Source organism: Suricata suricatta, chromosome 12 (genome assembly GCF_006229205.1).
Source record: "Suricata suricatta isolate VVHF042 chromosome 12, meerkat_22Aug2017_6uvM2_HiC, whole genome shotgun sequence".
NCBI classification, from domain to species: Eukaryota; Metazoa; Chordata; class Mammalia; order Carnivora; family Herpestidae; genus Suricata; species Suricata suricatta.
Genome location: NC_043711.1, coordinates 35,334,204 through 35,355,263, shown reverse-complemented (window position 1 = coordinate 35,355,263; position 21,060 = coordinate 35,334,204). Strand labels below are relative to the sequence as shown.

Below are 21,060 nucleotides of genomic sequence, written 5' to 3'. Positions count from 1 at the left end.
TTTTTTTAATGTTTTCATTTATTTTAAAAAAATTTTAATGTTAAGCTGGCTGGTCTAGAAGGCAGAAGCCTGAGGAATCATCGGTCCAGTAAAATAAACTGTCCTGCCTTCTTGCCATCAGACTGGCAAATGTTGCCCCAGAAAGCTGGGGAAACAGCAAAAGTTCCTGATAGGATGTTCTGTCGGTATTAATTGCCTCTGATCTGGGCATGGGATTTCAACATGGCAAAAGGTAAGGGGAGCCTACGCCTCTACCACCAGACTCTAATGGGGGGTCCTCAGGTGGCCACTAGATGGCCCACTGATTTGGCTAAGGTTAGTAATGTAGAAAGAATCATAAAGGCACATTGCACTTATACACCCAAGGATCCTGAAGAAATTGGCTGTCATTCTTACTCTTGTAAACCAGGCAGCACCAGGTATTAGAAACCCTAAAGGAGACCCTTACCAAATTATCCATGGAGACTGGTGGAAATTGGGTAAACTCTCCTTCCCTATGCCCTTTACAGGGTAAGAAATTCCTCTTACACCAAGAAGGGCTATGCCAGGCTTTAGGGGTACAATGGTAACTTAGCTGACCCAGGATTGGGTCAGTTACAAGACAGAGGGGGGAATGTAAGGACGCAGGTTTGAGAGAGTAGAAGGGCACACATTGCCCAAAGCAAGAGGGACCACCCTTGTAATACCCTTAACATTCCTAAGGGCAGGCCTAGAAATAGAAGCTATAGGTAATCAGTTATTGCTTAAGGCTAGTTACACCCTATGTGAGGGTCCTGGGTCCTGGGTCTACTCTGTGATTGGTTAACACTCTAAATGTTGTAATTGGATAAACCTGCTGTCAACAATATTGTGTAATAATAATTGGATCACTGTACCTGTGTCACCATTTCCTGTAACTCCCCCTTCCCAAACTCATAAAAGTCCTGCCCCGCCTTTGTTCCAGGCTCGCTCTCAGCACGGATCCACCACGCCAGTAAAGTCTGTGAGCCCGAGTTTAGGCCCCGGCGAGCCTAAACCCGTAATAAAGCCCTTTGCTTTTGCATGCGTGAAAAAAAAAATTTTTTTAATGTTTTATTATTTTTGAGAAAGAGAGAGAGAGACAGCGTGAGCAGGGGAGGATCAGAGAGAGAGGGAGACACAGAATCTGAAGTCTAAGCCGTCAGCACAGAGCCTGACATGGGGCTCGAATCCACGAACTGTGAGATCATGATCTGAGCGGAAGTCAGACACTTAACTGACTGAGCTACCCAGGCGCCTCTACATCTTTCTTTTACATATATTCTATGTACTGTTTGGAAAAAATAAAACTGAAAAAAAAACATTTATTTCTCAATCTGAAACAATATTTGTTGAGGATCGGGCACTTTCTAGGCAGAGAAAAAACCATGCAATTTATTTGTGAAAGTGTAATCATAACTAATGTTAAATAAATGTTTACCACAGATTGTGTCTTTCAGGTTTTTAAAAAATCCTAAAGTAGTTACCTTTCTTATCCCACTCTTAGAGATGAAATAACTGAAGTACAGGGGCACCTGGGTGGCTCTGTTAGTTAGGCGTCTGACTTCGGCTCAGGTCATCATCTCATGGTTGGTGAGTTTGAGCCTCGAATCAGGCTCTGTGCTGACAGCTTGGAGCCTGGAGCCTGCTTCGGATTCTGTGTCTCCCTCTCTCTCTCTCTTGCCTCTCCCGGCACTCTGTCTCTCTCTCTCTCTCTCAAAAATAAATAAAAAACATTAAAAAAAAAAAAACCTGAAGCATAGAGCTGACATGATGAGCGTAGGCGAGGGAAAAAATATTTTCTTACCATATTTCAAGGTTCGCCAGCTACGACCTTGTAAATTGACAGAAGATAGCTTAACAAAAGAAAAGCATACAAATGTACTGAGTATAAGTTTTACATGACACAGGAGCCGACATACGGAAATGAAGACCCCAAGAAACATTAAACCTGAGTGATTTTAGGTTAAATTCAATGAAGAGTAGAAAATGATGGAAAAACATAACCCGACAAAAGGATATGAGCTCAAGGTAGTAAACTGGGGTAAATTTATCAAGTGGTGTCAGTTTGGATTCCTCTTGGAGTCCTTCGAGGAGATAAGGGTGCTCCCTTGCTCCGGGCAAAGGGAGATCACCTCTCCTGTGAGGGACTTCTGACCTGCTTGGGGGCAGGGAGGAGGAGGAGGTCAGAGTCCTTCCTGCACCTGCCTTTTCTCAAACACCTCCAGGTTAAACTACTTCATATTCCAAGATGCTGTATTTTGGGGTAGTGCATTGTGAACTTCATCAAATGCAGTTCCTTAAGCTATCTGAGCCTGATCTGTAAAATGGGTGGTTTGCAATAGCACCGTGATTCCCATGCTCATTTACACATGACATTCACCTGGAGAGCTTTCAAAAAATACAGATTCCTGGACTCAAACCAGAGCTGTCTGATTCAGTAGCTTCTCTGTGGGCCCCAGGGCATCAGTGCACTTAATAAGCTCTGCCAGAGATTCTGATCTGCAATGCTCTACCTGACGGTAAAACCCAGTTGTCCTACAGCTGGCCTCTTTCTTCTGGAATGGTGGTTGGATTCTGATGCGAGAAGCTGCTGAGGCGGCAGCCAGGCAACTTCATTAAGAGAAAGCACAGCTAAATCATCTGTGTGTCAAACGAGGCTAATTACACCAGCAAAACCCTCTCCGTCAGCATATGAGCAAAATGTACTTTGGAAGCAGCTGGAAAAGATGTACTCGCTTCCTAACTCATTCCGTAGGACTGAAGGTAGCTGAAAGAGCCCCCTTTACAGCAGTTCCTGAATCTGCTTTTAATCATCAAAAACGTTGGGTCACCAGAACCGAATTTCAATCTGAAAGCTTACAAGCCACAATTTGAGATCGTTTTCCTTGGGAGACCTTTATACTTACATGAAAATGGTGGTGTTCTATTTTCCTTATACACAAGCCCATCTAAAAGCCCCTTGCTTTCTGTAAAAGCAACAAAACAAAAGCCCTTTTGTTTATTGACATTAATATAATGGTTTCTGTCATGGAAGTGGTTTATAAAATGTATTAAGTTTATAATTGCCTTTGGTTTTCTTTAAGTGTTTCTGTGGTTATCCATGAAAGCTGAGACTAGTAGTATTCAACAGTTACTGAAGGTTTGCTGTGTGCCATGCACTATCCTACTTAATCTATGTATCTATATTTAATCTTATTTGGTTCTCTCAATCATTGCGTATGTTAACTATTTTCAGATCCTTTTTTTTATTTTTATTTTTATTTTTTTATTTTGAGAGAGGAGAGAGAATCCCCAGCAGGCTCTGCACCATCAGCTCAGAGCCCCACACTGGGCTTAATCTCATCATGACCTGAGTGAAAACCAAAAGTTGGACACTCAACCGACTGAGCCACCCAGATACTCCTCGGTTCCTTCTTATATGATGAGGCAATTGGGCTAAGTAAGTTGTCCAAGAGCAGATAGTTACTAAAGAGTTCACCTGGAAGGTGAATGCAGCAGACTGATGCCAGACCTTCCTCTTTCATATTTAGACCAGTATTCCCCGGAGTATGAATTTTAGAACATTATTTGCATAGGATATTCATAAGTGATGCTTGGGGTGGTAGCATGAATTAGGTTGGGGAGTATTGGGTTAAAAAAATTGGTTTGTGTGTGATTTCTCAGAGTCTTTAAAAATTCAGGTGCTATACAAATCTCTAAAAGGCAAAAGCAGAATTTCACATTTCCCAAACTTCCCTGAGCACAAAATTCTTCTGCGCCTAGTGTCTGTAGATCACTGACAAACAAAGTCTATGAAATGGTTTACAAGTCAATCATCTGCAAATTGGTCTACCTCCCTGCCACTGAAGCTAAATATATCAGTTCCTTTTATAGTGACGATAGAAGACCTGGCAGGCAAGAGGCCAACACGGTGTTGTCACTGTGTGCCTATGTTCTTGACTTTAAAAATAATCATTCAAGTAAATTGGTAATACCTTTCTTTGGGAGTAATATAGCCAAATCTGTGAAAAGCTGCTCAACCTTGGGGTTTTCAAAATAAAAACTGGGATGAGAAGAAAACATTTGAACATCCATTTAAAACTTTTCACATTTGCCTTTTGTGCACATGTTTTGTTATACAGTTGTATATGTGTGTATATATGTATATATCTGTGTATGTATATTATATATATATAAAGTATGCCCCAAATCAAAGTTTAGAAATATATATTATAAATATTTATTTAAGAATATGTATATATATTACAAATGTAATACTTATAAATAATATATTAGAATAGGAATATATATAACTTGCAAATAATTGAACATATATGTGTTGGGGATGATTTGTAAAAATATTGAGCAGATCACTTAGCCATCTGTAAAGCCTTTCATTTCTTCATATTCTTGGACCCAGCAATTTCACTTCTTAGAATGGATTCACCTTACCCTAAAGAAATAAACTTACATGTGTGTAATGATTTAGCTATAGGAGATGTTTACTAAAGAACTCTTATGCTGTGAGCATTGAAAAGAGTCCAAATAGGGGTGTCTGGGTGGCTCAATCAGTGAAGTGCCCAACTTAAGCTCGGGTCATGATCTCATGGTTCATGGGCTCCAGCCCTGCACCAAGGTCTGTACTGACGGCTCAGAACCTGGAGCCTGCTTCAGAATCTGTGTGTGTCTCTCTCTGCCCTTCCCCTGCTTGTGCTCACTCACTCTGAAAAATAAATAAATGAACTTGAAAAAGAAAACAGTCCAAATACTCAATGATTGGGGATTGGGTACATAAAGTATGGTGTATCCATATAAAGTGTCTTAACTATTAAGAATTATGGTAGCATTCATTGGGTGGTTCGGTTGGTTGAGCATCTGACTCTTGATTTTGTCTCCAGTCACGATCCCAGTGTCATGGGATCGAGCCTCGCCTTGAGCTCCAGGCTGAGCATTGAGCCTCCTCAAGATTCATTCCCTCTGCCCCTCCTTCCCACTCACATGCACTAAGTAGATGAATAGATAGATAGATAGATAGAGTAGTAATAGTAGTAGAAAAAATCCTATGGAAGAAATTCTGATTTTTTAAGTTAAGAAAAAAAAAAAAAACAGATGACAAAGGTTATTTAGTTCATATGCCTGGAAGAAAGAAGTGAAATGACAAACCAAAATGTTAATAGTGGTAGCTCTTAGTAATGACGTAAGGGGAAATTTTTTATTTTCTTTATACTTCCCTGTGTAATCTTAACTTTTGTACACTAAATCCACAAATAAGCAATGATTAAACATTAAAATGAGCACTAAATGCTTGACTAAGGATTCCATTCATAAAGTCCCAAGTTATAAAAGGCAATTATAAAAGGGTATACAGTAACAAAGTCTTTCCTAGCCTTGTCTCCCCGACAGGTAGCTCCTCTCTCCAAAAGTATGGGGGTTAATTGTTTCTTGTGTATCTTTCCAAGGATCTAGCATGGTGATAAAATTTGTATGTATACATACATCCTTTGACCCTTTATCATACACGTTACAGCATACAATACACACTGTTCTGTTCTTTGCTATATTGACTAAGTCTGTGCACCTGTCAGTTCATCCATATCTACATCTGTTGCATACATTCCCAAGAGTGGAATTGCTGAGTCAAAAAAATGTGCATTTGTCATTCGGATAAATACTGATGTATTGCCCTCTGAGGTTTAAAAAAAAAAATGCTTTCATTGTTTCTTCCAGTACTTGAATGGCTTGGGTGTTTTTTTGTTTTTTGTTTGTTTTCTTTTGCATTTCATTTGTGATCCACTTTAATTTATCCTGGCTTAATGGGTACTTAGTAAGACAAACAAATCATTTAAAATATTAAACTCCCCACTTGGAGGTGGAAATTCAAGTGCTGGTTGTCCCCATCTGTTTGATCACAGGATCTAGATGCACATAAGGACGTCTTGCAAAGGTTCAGCTTACGCAGGGAATGAGCAACAGCCAGACCTCAGCTCAGCTCAGCTCAGTGCAGGTTTGCGTCCAGAGTCACACTGTAGCGAGGAGGGAAACCCAGAGAGCTCCAGTTCCACCTTCAAGTGAACTTTTCACAACAGCACTCAAGTCACTGGTTGGATCTTCCTTCCAAAATCTTGTAAGTTGCTTTAATCGTCTAAATAAAAAAAAAGCGGCGTTTCCCCTGTACTGTTGGGGTATGTGTTTATGGGCTGGTGTGCATTTGGGTATGACCGTGTAAAAGCATACAGGATGAGTGCTAATTTTATTCCTGTCGATTGTCTAGACCTGCTACTCACTGGCAAACCTAAGCAGCTGCACTGAAATGTCAGATGGATTTGGACAGCTGACTCAACTCAAGTTGCCAAAGTGAGAGCGGCAGAGTAGTCCCATAAGTTGACCCTATCCAGCCAAGCCCTGCTTAATATAGATACGGGGTGAGCTTAGCTTCAGTCACCCCTAGTGGCTCAGTGCACACTGCTGGGATTCTCAGGGGTGGAAAATCTCTCGGAGCAGCGTTAACTCGTATTGCTTGTTCATTGGGGGACCTTCTTGAGGGTTGATTATTTGGAGAATCTTTGGTTATTTCTCCTTCTCCAGGAACATAGAGAAATATCAAAAAAAAAAAAATCATGTCAGACCACAGCAGGAATTCAGATCAAGAGGAGCTCTTTGATGGGGAGATTGATGAAGATGAAATCTTGGCCAACTTGTCCCCTGAAGAGCTAAAGAAACTGCAGTCGGAAATGGACGTCATGGCCCCTGACCCCAGGCTTCCCGTGGGAATGATTCAGAAGGATCAGACCGACAAGCCCCCCACGGGAAACTTTGACCATAAATCTCTCATGGATTACATGTATTGGCAAAAGGCCTCGAGACGCATGCTGGAAGACGAACGTGTCCCTGTCACCTTTGTGCCGTCCCAGGTAACCAGGGATGTGTGTACAACAGAGAAACGGCCGCCTGGGCCTGAGCAACATGTGTCCATGTTGCAACGGTCATTTCTCAAGACTCCATGTTTTCTCTTGTTTTGTTGCCTCTTCTAGGTTAAGTCGTAATGTTTAATCATATACCAGATTGGAACTTCCTGAAACACTTAGATGGTAGAATTGGGAAAGGAAAGGATCAATTTCTTGTCAGTGTCTCTTTTAAAAAAAAAAAAATTTGCTATAGGGTTCACAGTAGGAAAGCCTGTTTTCTGCAGAAATTATACTTAATGAAGCATTTGTCCTTGACTCCTTTTTTTTGGCTCACAAGCTGCTTTAAAAAGCTGATGAAAACTCTGTACCCCTCCTTCTGCATATGCGTTCATATGCAGTATTTCATATGCGGTTGCCAAGGTCTTAAACCCCTCTGAAGGCCCACCACACTTGTGATTAACCAAGTTAAATAACCGAAAATGCAACATTAACACAGCTTATTGGCTATCAGTAACAGGGTTAGAAATTGATAGCCATGAAGGAGCTGTTTTAAACATGGTTCTTTCTTAAATATGTCTTTATATGAAAACTAGTATTTATGGTTGAATCTATGAGACGATTGTTTATCAGGATACTTTTTTTAAATGTTCCACTTATAAGTGACATAGCAAAAGGAAGACAGAGAGGCTCGTGGGTAAAGTCTGTTTTGGTTATGCCTGCTGAAATAGATCTATCTTGTCACATTGCTCTTAGGCTGACTGTAATTAGGGAAAGTTATAAACTATCTTCACGGTTAGAAGAGTTTAACCACGTACTAAACATAAGAAAATAAATTGCTTGCCTTATCAGATTCCAGTTTCAGGCATAATCTCCTGATATTTTACAACTGGAATAAAAGCCAATTCTATATGAATGTGAATTTCAGAAAAAGAAAACTAACTGGGTACTTTAACACTTTGTTCCCTTGCTGTAATTTAAACAGCTTGATGATTGGCTCCCCCTCCTGGGACAGACTAGAAATGCAGCGGTGAAGGCTGGTTTTAGAGTAATTGCTGTTAACGGTGACTTCCAACCGACAATACGTTAGGAGCAATAAGATTAAGTTATGGCTTGAAAATGCTACACCAGCTTTCGAAATAACACCCATGAGTTACAAATGTGGTAGAGGAAAGCACACAAATTGATGGGCCAGAATCTAATAAACATTATTGATTAAAGGCTGCCATTTTCCTTCCTAGATTAAGCAATAGCTGCTAAATATCTCCATAATCCTGCCCTCTTTTATAGCTGGCTCTGCCTCTAGACACTTTGTTTCAAAAGAAACTGGACTAGGGAGCCTGTCCTTGGAGTAGCCAGGGAGTTGTCACAGAGCTGAGGAGACCAAAAAAAAATCAAGTCTAGACCTTTGATATATTTCAAAATAGCAAAGTGCTCTCATTTTCCCCACAATATGTTACATTTTCAGGACAAGTATCATGATGTGCACATTATACTAGATTAGCAAGAATTTAAACAATGTAAATTTTGTTGAGGGCAATAAGTAAAGTATTCTGTATAGTCCTGTAATCCAGGACTATAAGTACAAAAATGCCTATTCAGCTTTACATAAAACCAAGACTTCAATGTATTGATAGATAAGTCTATAAGGTTTTCAAGGCAAATCATTTTTGGATCATTTCTAGAATTGAATACCATTTAAAAAATACAGAATCTGAAAACAAAATTAGGTTTCATTTAAATATATGGGATGAGATAAACACAACCAAAAAAATGGGTGTTTGTATGTATATGTAGTATGGCTGTAAAAATTCACCTTTATTTAGGTTACATTTGCTAACAAAACTAATATGCCTACTTTGTTTTAGAAAAAAAACCATTCAAACATGTGAGAATTAAAAAATGTAAAAAGTGAAAATCTCCCAAATGCTTCCCTTCCCCAGTTATTAAGATTTGATTGTTTGGGGCACCTGGGTGGCTCAGTTGGTTAGGCTTCCGACTTCAGCTCAGGTCATTATCTCATGGTTCACGGGTTCAAGCCCTACGTCGGGCTCTGTACCAACAGCTCAGAGCCCAGAGTTTGCTTCAGAGTCTGTGTCTCCCTCTCTCTCTGCCCCTCCCCTGCTAGTGCTCTGTCTTTCTCTTTCAAAAATAAAATAAAAACATAAAAAAAGATTTTATTGTTTAAGTAATCTCTATACCTAATATGGGGCTTGAATTCACAACCCCAAGATCAGGGGTCCTATGCCCCTCTGACTGAGCCAACCAGGTACTCTTCCCTTTCCAGTTACCTTTCTTTCTGAGAGAGAACTTCTAGTTTGGTAAACATTACAACAGACTTTTTTCCCCAATATATTTATAAGCTTGATATGTTTTATATGTGTTTATATATGTATACACATATGAATGGAATGCCCTACATACAGTTTATTTGCTTTTTTTTTCAAATTCATGATAAACCTTTTTCTTATTTCCAGTAGCTACTGCTCTGCTTCATATTTCTCCACTGCATATGTTCTAACCCTCATAAAACTCTCTTTTAGGTGGACACTCAAGAGCAGCTTGGTGAAACAGGCAAAGGTAATAGACACATGTCCCAGTATTTAAAAGAAAGGCTCAACAATGAAATTGCAGCCAGTAGAAGAGACAGCTCTGATGTCCAAGAACCAGATGATGATGGTGGTGAAGAAGATGAAGGAGATGAGGAGGACGAGGAGGATGAAGATGAAGAAGAGGAGGATGAAGAAGATGAAGATGATGAGGATGAAGATGACAGGGAAGAGAGTGATAAAAAGTCACAAAGAGGAGAGGGAGGTGAGGAAAAGGAGAAAATCAGAAAGGGCGAGAACCGCTCCCCACAAGTAGCCAAGAAAGCATTTGAAGAACAGAGAGACAGACCAGACGCCCAAGAAAACACTGAGAAAAAAATATCCAAATTAGATCCTAAGAAGTTAGCTCTAGACACCAGTTTCTTAAAGGTAAGTGCAAGGCCTTCGGGAAACCAGACGGACCTGGATGGGAGCTTGAGGAGAGTAAGACAGAACGATCCTGACATGAAGGAGCTCAATTTGAACAACATTGAAAACATCCCCAAGGAAATGTTACTGGACTTTGTCAACGCAATGAAGAAAAACAAACACATCAAAACCTTCAGTTTAGCCAACGTGGGCGCCGATGAGAACGTCGCATTTGCCTTGGCCAACATGCTGCGGGAAAATAGGAGCATCACCACTCTCAACATCGAGTCCAACTTCATCACAGGTAAAGGAATCGTGGCCATCATGCGGTGTCTCCAGTTCAACGAGACGCTCACCGAACTTCGGTTTCACAATCAAAGGCACATGCTGGGCCACCACGCCGAAATGGAAATATCCAGGCTATTGAAGGCGAACACTACTCTCCTGAAGATGGGCTACCATTTTGAGCTCCCGGGTCCCCGAATGGTGGTAACCAACCTGCTCACCAGGAATCAGGATAAACAAAGGCAGAAAAGACAAGAGGAACAAAAACAACAGCAACTGAAAGAGCAGAGGAAGCTGATAGCCATGCTGGAGAACGGGTTGGGGCTACCGCCTGGAATGTGGGAGAGGCTGGGAGGACCCATGCCCGATGCCAGGTTGCAGGAGTTCCTCCAACCTCCTCCTCAGCCTCCCAACCCCCAGGCGGTCCCCTTCAGTCGGCAGAATGAAATGATGAAGAAGCCATCGCAGCCTCCCAAGTACAGGACGGACCCTGACTCCTTCCGGGTGGTGAAGCTGAAGAGGATCCAGCGCAAGTCACGGATGCCGGAGGCCAGAGAACCCCCGGAGAAAACCAACCTCAAAGACGTCATCAGAACGCTGAAGCCAGTGCCGAGAAACAGGCCACCCCCACTGGTGGAAATCACTCCCAGAGATCAACTTTTGAATGACATCCGTCACAGCAATGTCGCCTACCTTAAACCCGTAAGTAGAGGGAAAGAGAAATGGTGAGCAAGCACGAGCCAGTGTATCCCACCTCTTTTCCTGGCTCGTTTTTTTTTTTTAATGTTTATTTATTTTTAAGAGAGAGACAAAGTATGAGTAGGGGAGGGGCAGAGAGAGAGAGAGAGAGCGAGAGAGAGGGAGACACAGAATCTGAAGCAGGCTCCAGGCTCTGAGCTCTCAGCCCAGAGCTGGATGTGGGGCTCGAACTCATGAACATGAAATCATCACCTGAGATCTCAGAAGTCAGATGCTTAACCAACTGAGCCACCTAGGCACTTCTCCCTGCGTATTTTAATGCGAGGACATCCTCACTAATTATAACTAACTGGAGGAAACCCAGCAGCATTACCAGGAGACCTTAATTACTAGTCCTCACAGGCATACATACATCTGTACACCTTAGTAACAATAACACTAACAGCTAACATTTATTAAGCACTTAAGCATTAAGTATGGGCTAGATTCATTTTACGAATTAACTCATCATCTTAACAACCCTATGAGGCATTATTATTCTCCACACTTTATAAAAAGAAACTGAGGCTTAGAGAAGTTAAATAGCCAGTATAGGAGATACAGCTAGAAAGTGGTAGAGTTGATACTGATATTCAGTTCCAAGTTCAGAGTCAAACTTATATTTGCCCCAGACATAAAACGGGACCTTCAGAGATCTTAAGGAACCTGTTGCAGGAATAAGAAAGAATGAAGCCCAAATTAGGCCCCTTATTTGTAAATAACTGAGGGCTTCCAAAATATTTAAAAATAGTTGGTACTTTTTAGTAGATGAAGAGAGACTACTTACAAATGCATTTATATACTCCTTACTTTTTAGACGGCCAGACAATGGTAAACTTCAAGTTAGTGTCTCCATGAATTAATGAAGTTTTAACTACTATTTCAGTTTTCATATTTATAATGATTCACTATTACTCTGCTGATATGTGAAAGTATTTTACTCCTTGCAGGTTAAGTTGACGAAATAATTATTTTTGGACATTACTATGATAGCATTTATGGAATCTAAAAGGTATGTGTCCAAAGATCACAGGTAGTTGATAATTAACTATATTATTTTAAAATCTAGTGTGTGATGCAGCCAAAAGAGTCCATGTATGATTTTATCATAGGGAGCCTCAATTTTTTCAAGATGTGTTCTACCTATGTATGTATGTCCCTTATTCCCATCTCCCAGGCAACATTCCATTCCTCCAAATCAAAGATGACTTTCCTTAGTGCCGTAGGATTCTGATTTTCCTAGGGCAGAAGCTAGGATGAGCACACCAGAGGTCCCATGAGGTCAGACAAGAGTTCTTTCCCTGCCCTTGGGTTCTAACTACATCAAGACACTCTGCACCTGCTCCTCTCCAGGCAGCCAGACCTCTGTAGGGGGTGGATTGGGCTGTTGTTTTGAGACACACTGTTACTGTGTAACCAATCATTGGTAAAGCATATGGGAGCTTTCCGGGAGCCTGTACCATCAGAAAATAATAAGTCTGAAAGGGTGTAGAGAAGTCTTTTTATAATCTACATTAGAAGTGGCCTGTGGATTCAGAGTAGAAGAGAGAATGAAGTTCAGATGATCATCTGACCCAACTCCCTGCCTTCCCAGGGAGTGTTGTAGTGAGCAAATCTGCTTTTCCCAGAGTCTGTGTCATTCTACCCAGTCACTTATTCATTCGTGCAACACATACTTCCGTAGTACTGTTTACATGCCAGGCACCATCCGAGGGGCCAGGAATACAGCGGTGGATAAGACTCGGACAGTCTTGGCCTCATGGAGCTTAGGATCTCAGTTTTGTAATTTCCATAGTTAGGACATTCTTCCTTGTAGTCAACTGAAACCAATTCAACTTTGAGTTCAGGTTCTAGAACAGAAGGCATTTAAATAAATTCCCAAGGTTACGTACAAAAATGCAACCTCCTGTTAAGCACTGTATTTTCCATTTTTGATCAGTTTAAAAAGTTACCACTTTTAAGTTGTGTTTGGTTTTTACCATCCCCTGAGAAAGAAACATGCTTCACAGTAAACACAGACATGATTTTAGAATGATGGTCTTGCATATTGGCCTCTGCTTTGAAATGTCTTTTATCTGCTCCCATGGATTGGCAATTCTGCCCGCTTTCCACTGCTTGGATTGGCCAGTGATAGGCATCTCTTTGCATGTATTGAAGATACAGAATGTCACACAGCTTCATCCACATAGTGCTGTAAAATGCTCTGCAAAAATATCAGAGTGCATCACCCCACTGACAAAACTTCGTTCCATTCATGTCCCTTTTCTCCCCACTGATCAAATTTTGTGCTTTGCTATATACACAATAAATCTCTGCTTTCATGTTAAACATAGTGTGATCTTTTTAAAAGCCGTCCTTTTTATTTTGAAATCATTTTAGACTTGCAGAAGTTCAAAAGTAGTACAAAGAATTGGTATATACCCATCACATTTTGTCAACTTTGACATTCTTCAAAAGCTACTCTATTCATTAAGTTTCATTTAAGTAATCTACACCCAGTGTGGGGCTTGAGCCCATGACCCTGAGATCAAGAGTTGCATGCTACTCCCATTGAGCCAGCCAACCACCCCAAAACAGTCTTTTTTTTTTAAAGTAGGCTCCACGCCCAATGTGGGGCTTGAACTCACGACCCAGAGATCAAGAGTCAGATGCTACACTAACCTAGTGAGCCAGGTGGCAATACATGTGCCCATGGAAGCCGATGGAAGCGCTGGTAGTGTCAAAGGGTATGGTGTGTTCGTGCGTGCATCTGCAACCAGCTGTTGTAAAACATCATGGCTGGTAAGATGCTTTCTGATCTGGGGACTGTGGAAATGTCACTGAAAACGCCACTGGTGACAGTGCCACAGAATCCGAGCAGAAAGAGATATTTTTAGCCTGTCACAGGAGACATCACAGCATTCACTCTGGAGAGCTGAAGCTAAACATTTTTAGGTTTTTCTCTCCACACTTGCATTGGTAGACAGAGATGCCCTCCAAACCCTTGGGTATATACCAATTCTTTGTACTATTTAGTCTTAGAAAACTTAAAAGGGAAAAACAAGACTAGCTCTTTTCTCTCATGGACTTGGAAATACTATTTTTGCATTTTCCAGAGCATATCTCATCAAGTAGTCAGTTTGTATTTTTTTATTGTATTTTTTCATTTCAATGCCTGTTCTCTCCCCCATGTTTGCTTCTGGTCTGGGAACTTTGAAATGAAGCTGCGAGCAAAGAATCAAAGAAAACCTGTACACTTGCTGGGCTTAAATGTTACTTCCTCCAACAAGCTGCCCATTTAATTCAATTTAAGGGATATGGCTGTGCTCTGTGGGCCAGGTATGGAGAACTGACGGACTGTCAGCCAAACCTCCAGGCCTGTATTGTTTGGCTGAAGTATTGTTGTACAGAATTTAAAATACCACATAATAACATTGAGGCATCTGTCACCACTGGCCACAGTGGGCTTGCATTTATATGGTACGAATCAGGTGAATCTGAGGTTGGCTTCTCCCTTGAAATAGGAAATGGGCTCTTCAGTTTTCCTCAGTCTCCATGATGCCCTACTGCCTAATACCTGGCGTGTTTCACCCATTTGCATGACTTTTTTGGTTTATTTTCTTCTTGTCTTTAGCTATGCTTTTAAACTGTCTTGTCTAACAAAGTGAATTTATTAGATAATCACTAACTCCTTTTCCTATAAGTTAATAACTAAGTCAGTATGATACCAGACCAAAACAAAGAGATTAGGCTTGTACAAGCTTATCCCTCCCTGACAGATGTTGTGATTTTTTTTCTTCTTCAAAATTCTGTGGACCACTCACTGCCTACCATCCCAGATGGGTCTTTGTACTTCTCCCTGAAATAAAATTCCATCTGTGACAACTATTTAATTCACTGAGGCCAGATGCATTTATGTCTTTCACAAGCTTCAGTGCCGATCAAAAAAGGCATTTTAACATTAACTCAGTCTCACTTTGGGCTCACCTATGTATAACTGGATTGCTTCCACTTGATTGCCTAGAAAAACAGCTACATTTCTGCTTTGGAAAGATTTCAGTTTAATAATATCATAAGCAGCCTTGGTTAGCCAAAAGACTCCCTGACACATTGGCAGTTGTTGTGATTATAAGATGCACCATTATAGACTCTTGAGGCTTTATCTTCATTTCTGGCCATTTCTTCTTTGCCTCATTAACATGATCTTCTTTCTCTTTAGGATTTCTGGATTCTCTCCTATTGCAATTTTCTCCTCTTTCCTGTTCTATCTTTCCCCTTTGTTTCAATTGTCACATAATCTAGGGCACTCCCCGGATCTCTCTTTCCCTTTAGATCACTGGGGTTTTCATAGCTGCTTTGTCCAATTTGTCCCTAAGTCAAGCTCTTGAGTTTGGATCTACTTGTGTTCCTGGTTCCCAGGGTTCCGTGCTCTCTCCCTTCTCTCGCCCGTTTCGGGTCCAAAGCCCCAGCATTATCTTCAACAACTTCTTTTCCTGCCTTATTTTTTTGTTCCTTTAGAGGATGTCTCTATGGGGAAACGCTATGTCATATCTCAAACTCCTCTTGAAAGAGCATATGCTGACAGAATGACTCAGGCTAAGAACTGCCATTTCCTAATACCTAGTGTAGAAAAGAATTTATGGTATACAATGTTTCTTACGTCTGTGATAGTGATTGTTAAATTTTAGCATGCATCAGAATCACCTAGAAGGCTAAAGACAGATTGCTGAGCCTACCTCTAGAGTTCCCCATTCCATAGGTTTTGGATGGTGCCCGAGGATTTGCATTTCTGTCAACTTTCTTGGTGATGCCAATGTTGCTTTTTTGAACACCACACATGGACGATCACAACTCTATGACATCCACAGCAAACCACATCTCCCAGCAGTTCCCCTAAAGGGACTTCCTTTCTGGCCTCCATACCTTCTGCTCAAATGACCTTTAATTCTATTTCCATCTGTTGAAATCTATCCAGACAGGCTTGACTCAAATATGACTTCTTACAACAGAAGAAACCAAACAAATTACGAGTAGTGAACAGTCTTATTTCCATTATCCTTCATCTACACCTCTCTTACTGTATCTTCCACATTCTGCTTCAGGTTGAACCCCCTGAAGGGTACAGTGTAGGCTTCCTAGTAGATTGTGAATTCCTCAAAGTAGCCTTTCTTCATCTCTGGCCTGGACACCCTCTGCAGTGTTGACTGAGAGCAGGAATTGAACTCCATATGCCGAGTTAAATAACCCCTGCTGAGATGGATCTTCTCTCCCTGACCCAGTCTCTGTGAGCGTATGTATGTGTGTGCCCTGTGTGATGACCTCCACATACACTTTCCTTAAACCACATTTAACCAACAAGTGAACGGGCAACAAGGCGCCTAACAATGCTGCACACAAATTCTCATGTGTTTTTAAGTTTTATGTATTTATAACACCCAGGCTAGCTGTCTTCTCCTTTGTAGTTGCTGTCTTTTGTGTTCTCCTTAGAAACGGCTTCTTTTGGAGATTACTAGGATATTTGCCCATCTTTTATTGTTGCGGTAGTTTTTTGTTCATATGTTTATTTATTTTTGATGGAGTGAGAGAGAGCATGAGTGGGGGAGGGGCAGAGAAAGAGGGAGACACAATCCAAAGCAGTCTCCAGGCTCTGAGCTGTCAGCACAGAGCTGACGCGGGGCTTGAACCCACAGAAGGCAAGATCATGCTCTGAGTCGAAGTCGGACATTGATTGAGCCACCCAGGCACCCCTGTAGTTTTTGGTTTAAAAAAAAATTCCATATTACAGATGAATTAAAGGGTTAAGTTTTAGAAGTAAATAGGGAGTAGGGGCACCTTGGTGGGTCAGTCAGTTGAGTGTCCAACTTTGGCTCAGGTCATGACCTCATGGTTTGTGGGTTTGAGCCCTGCATCAGACTCTGTGGTGGCGGCTCAGAGCCTGGAGTCTGCTTCAGATACTGTGTCTCCCGCTCTCTGCCCCTCCCCTGTTCACATTCTGTCTCTCTCTCTCTCTCAAAAATAAATAAACATTAAAAAAAATTCTTTTAAAAATAAAAAAAAGTAAATAGAGAACAAAAAGCCCGCTTTGTTATTTCTTTTCCAAAGAGCTGACCGATGACAGCTAACCAATGACTCATTGTTTTTCACAGTGAATTGCCAACGTGGTCATATTTTAAATATGTCAATATGTATCCGGGTTTACTATGTTGGGCCGGTGCCACATCTGCTTTTTAAAAGATTTTTATGTATTTGGAACGCACCCATGCATAACATTATATATATAACATTATATAAATAATAACATATATAAAATGCTTTTGTCCATTCAATAATACAAAGAACACTCTGTTTTAAGTATTTCTTGCAACTTTGTAGTCACTTTAAATACCTGGCAGTGCATTTTCTGCTCACTGGTGTTCTCCACTATTGGTGCCCTCCATGGTTGGGCCCTACAAAGGTGCAGACACAAGCCTCCCGTCCTGAAACTCTGACACTAGGAGGGAGAGGGCCCCAAGCACATGGAGAAGCCCTGGGTGGGAAGGCTGGGCAGGCAGCAGCCACACATCAGGAGTCTCCCCTGCAGGCAGGATGTTGGGAAATCTTTCCAGTCAAAGGTCGTGGGCAGAGAACTGGCTGTAGGAGGGGCCATAGCAGATGGCCACGATGGCTCATCCCTCTGGCAGGTGGACATGGGGAATAGGAGCAACATTCTTAGTCACTAGTACACAAACTCTGAGTGTTCTCTGGAAGGGACACTGTGTATGAGAGGTAAGGCACACTCCTTAGATGTAACACCACTTGAAACTTGCCTGATCTTTAAGTTTTGCCTATGAAACAAAACTAAAAGTTGACTGGCAGTCAGACTTCTGTTATTCTTTCGTTTTTAATGTTTTTCTCTTTTGAGGGAGAGATAGAATATGAGTGGAGGAGGGGCAAAGAGAGGGGGAGACAGAATCTGAAGCAGGCTCCAGGCTCTGAGCTGTCAGCACAGAGCCGGACGCAAACCTTGATCCCATGAACTATACAATCATGACCTGAACCGAAGTCAGACACTTAACTGACTGAGCCACCCAGGCACCCCAAGACTTCTACTATTCTTTGGTAATTTTTTTGCCCTAGGGCTTCTCCCAGTGATGTTTTATTTTCAAAATTTAAGTGAGGGGGTGCCTGGGTGGCTCAGTCGGCTGCGTGTCCAGCTTTAGCTCAGGTTGTGGTCTTGCAGTTTGTGGGTTCAAGCCCCGCATTGGGCTCTGTGCTGACAGCTCAGAGCCTGGAGCCTGCCTTGGATTCTGTGTCTCCTCTCTCTCTGCCCTTCCCTGCTCACGCTCTCGCTTTCTCGCTCTCTCGCTCTCTCTCAAAAATAAAAAAAAAATTTTTAAATTTTTAATAAAAAAATAAAAATAAATAAAACTTAAGTGAGTTTCAAATTAGAAATGCATTTCAAAAAAGAAAGACGAGTTTTTTGTACTATTAACATTTTTTAAAAATATTTACTTATTTTTGAGTGAGAGAGACAGAGTAGAGGAGAGGCAGAGAGAGAGAGGGAGACACAGAATCCGAAGGAAGCTCCAGGCTCCAGGCTCCAGGCTGTCAGCACAGAGCCCGATGTGTGGCTTGACCCCCAAGATCATGACCTGAGCCAAAGTCAGACACCTAAAAGACTGAGCCACCCAGGTGCCCCAGAAAGACCAGTTTGTAAAAGAACATGTTTTATACTTTCGTGGTGCTAGCTTTTTTGTGGTTAAGGCTTGGGTACTGATACCAGGCAGATCTCGGATCAAAGCCTGCTCTGCGGCTTACTAGCCGTGTGGCAAATTGTTTCTCCTCTCTGTGCCTGTTCCCTCTTCACAAGGCTGTCGTAGGCTAGCCTTGTTTTTGAAGTATTGAAGTTGACTACTAGCTTGTATTATATCACTTCATCCTTAAAATAGCCTTGTCCATTAGACACATACTGTCACTTTACAGCAGAGAAAATTGATGCCCAGCACCACACAGCTGTTGGTGCCTGTACCAGGATTTGATCCTGGCAGAGTCGAGCATCTGCCCTTTTGTTTTTATGATATGCTTTACCACGTGCTTAAAGAAAGCCCTTAGATCAGTCCCTGGTATCAGTAAATACCCACTGAGTGGTGACTGTGGTTGTTATTGTTGTTTTATTATACTTTGGGTACCTCTCATCCATTCTGCAACTTTTCAGACATGTAGTAAGTTTTGTCATTTTTGCTGTAAAACTCTTGACTTTCCAGGATTAAATTAATTTTTTCCCTGTCCTTCAATGACTTCAATACACAGGTGCAACTGCCAAAAGAACTGGCGTAAATGGCACCAGAATCATCGAGAAGAACAAGGAGTTGAGATGATGACTCTTGGATCAGAGCGTGGAGACTCAGGAGCATACTTCTGGAGCCAGGTGGTGGAACCAGGAACGGGCTGACACCTGATCGGAGGGTTTTGTAAAGGCAGAGGCAAAATAGGGGCTGAACAGGGAGGAGATAAAAAAAAATAATATTCTGGGACACCATTTTCTACTTCCAGTCAGTTTGCGTGACTGGAGTACGATGCAGGCATGCTTCCAGCAACAGAAGTTTCAAAGAGGTTTTTGTTTTCGTAAACATTTGTGTTGCTTTCTTCTGGAAAATAACAATAAATACTTTAGAAGTGTTAAGTATTTCTCCCTCCATCTCCTGCTGTAATTCATCGCATGGTATCTTGAAAGGCACAAATCATGTTTCACTTGATGGGTATGTGGAGGGTGAATTGAGCTCCAGGCACTGCTGATGCTGCAAATATGAAGAATGTGAATGCGTTCTTCTCTGGAGAATCAGCTAGGGATTTTCAGTTTCCAACCCTGTTTAGCTTGTCCCCTTGGGCATTCCCCTGGTGGGTCGTACTTCACTCAGAAAGGGGTATGTGTGTGTGTGTGTGTGTGTGTGTGTGTGTGTGTGTGTGTGTATCTGTGAGGAGCAGAGCAATTAAGGCATGGGACATGGAGAAAATAGTGTTTACAGGAAAAGTAATGGGAAAAACAAACAAATTATGCATATACTTCCCTGTTGCCATATATAGATGGAGAAAGGCAGAGAGCATGTTAGCTTTGCTTTTTTTTTTAAGTTTTGCATAAGTAATAAAATCATTGACAAATTTTTAGTTTTATCCAATATGTATAAAACATATACATATACACACACATATATATGTTTAGTCTGTGAATCTAATTTGATTTTGTTGCTTTCCTCAAAAATCTTCTAAAGGAAATTTGCTGCAGGATTCATTTTAAATTTCTTACTTTACTAGTCAAGGCCCTCCACTGTCTGTTCCCAATTTAGTAATTCAATGATATTTGCCACAGAATTATATACCTCTTGATAAGACATCCTCACAGACACCTATGCCTTTGCTCATGTTGGCTCTTCTATAGAACACCTTCCAAAACTTCCCTCCTGTTAACCATTACAAAAGCCTACCCCGTCTTTAAAGCCCAGATCAGGTCGTAATCCTCCATAAAAATCTTCCAGACAACTCCAACCCAATTGTTCTTCCCTCTTTCCAAGTTCCTAAGTCCATAATTATCCATTCTAGTCACTAGATGCATAGAATCTTTATATAGAAGTGGCATGAACATTAGAACTCAGGAAACCCCACATTGGTGCCCTTTCTCTCTTCTTAACCTGAGTGAAAAGTCGCATTTGCCTTCTTTCTCCTCTTATATAATCATAGGTGGTACATCACAAGCAAAACAGGCTAGGAGGGAATAGATCTAAGGAGGAAAAGTTAAAAAATACATAATTTAGAAGGATAGGCCATGGGAAACAAATATGGTGTTTGGTTTTTTTAAAAGATAATTTAGTGTGTGCCAAAGTATCCAAATTTGAACAGCTATAGTTCCAATCAGGTAACTGATTTTACAATAACCAGTGACTGAGAGGGTTTTTTTTTTTTGTCTTCCTATGTTACTGTTTCTATAAAAGATCTTTGCATGCAAAGCAGGATAGTTAAGAAAGGGCTGCTGTAGGGCGCCTGGGTGGCTCAGTCGGTTAGGCCTCCGACTCGGGCTCAGGTCGGATCTCACGTTCGTGGGTTCGAGCCCCGCATCAGGCTCTGTGCTGACCGCTAGCTCAGAGCCTGGAGCCTGCTTCCGGTTCCGTGTCTCCTTCTCTCTCCGCCCCTCCCCCTCTCATGCTCTGTCTCTCTCTGTATTAAAAATAAATAAAACGTTAAAAAAA

At 41.4% G+C, this 21,060-nt stretch overlaps 1 protein-coding gene across 1 annotated transcript; it reads left to right on the top strand.

Moving 5' to 3' along the window:
- The first annotated feature begins 6,573 nt into the window (after positions 1 to 6,573).
- On the top strand, positions 6,574 to 19,426 carry LMOD3 (leiomodin 3). Its single transcript, XM_029919024.1, has 4 exons — positions 6,574 to 6,890; positions 9,425 to 9,560; positions 9,606 to 10,825; positions 19,130 to 19,426. Exons 1-4 carry the CDS (start codon positions 6,597 to 6,599, stop codon positions 19,154 to 19,156), a joined length of 1,677 nt encoding a protein of 558 aa, XP_029774884.1. The 5' UTR covers positions 6,574 to 6,596; the 3' UTR covers positions 19,157 to 19,426.
- The last annotated feature ends 1,634 nt before the right edge of the window (positions 19,427 to 21,060 follow it).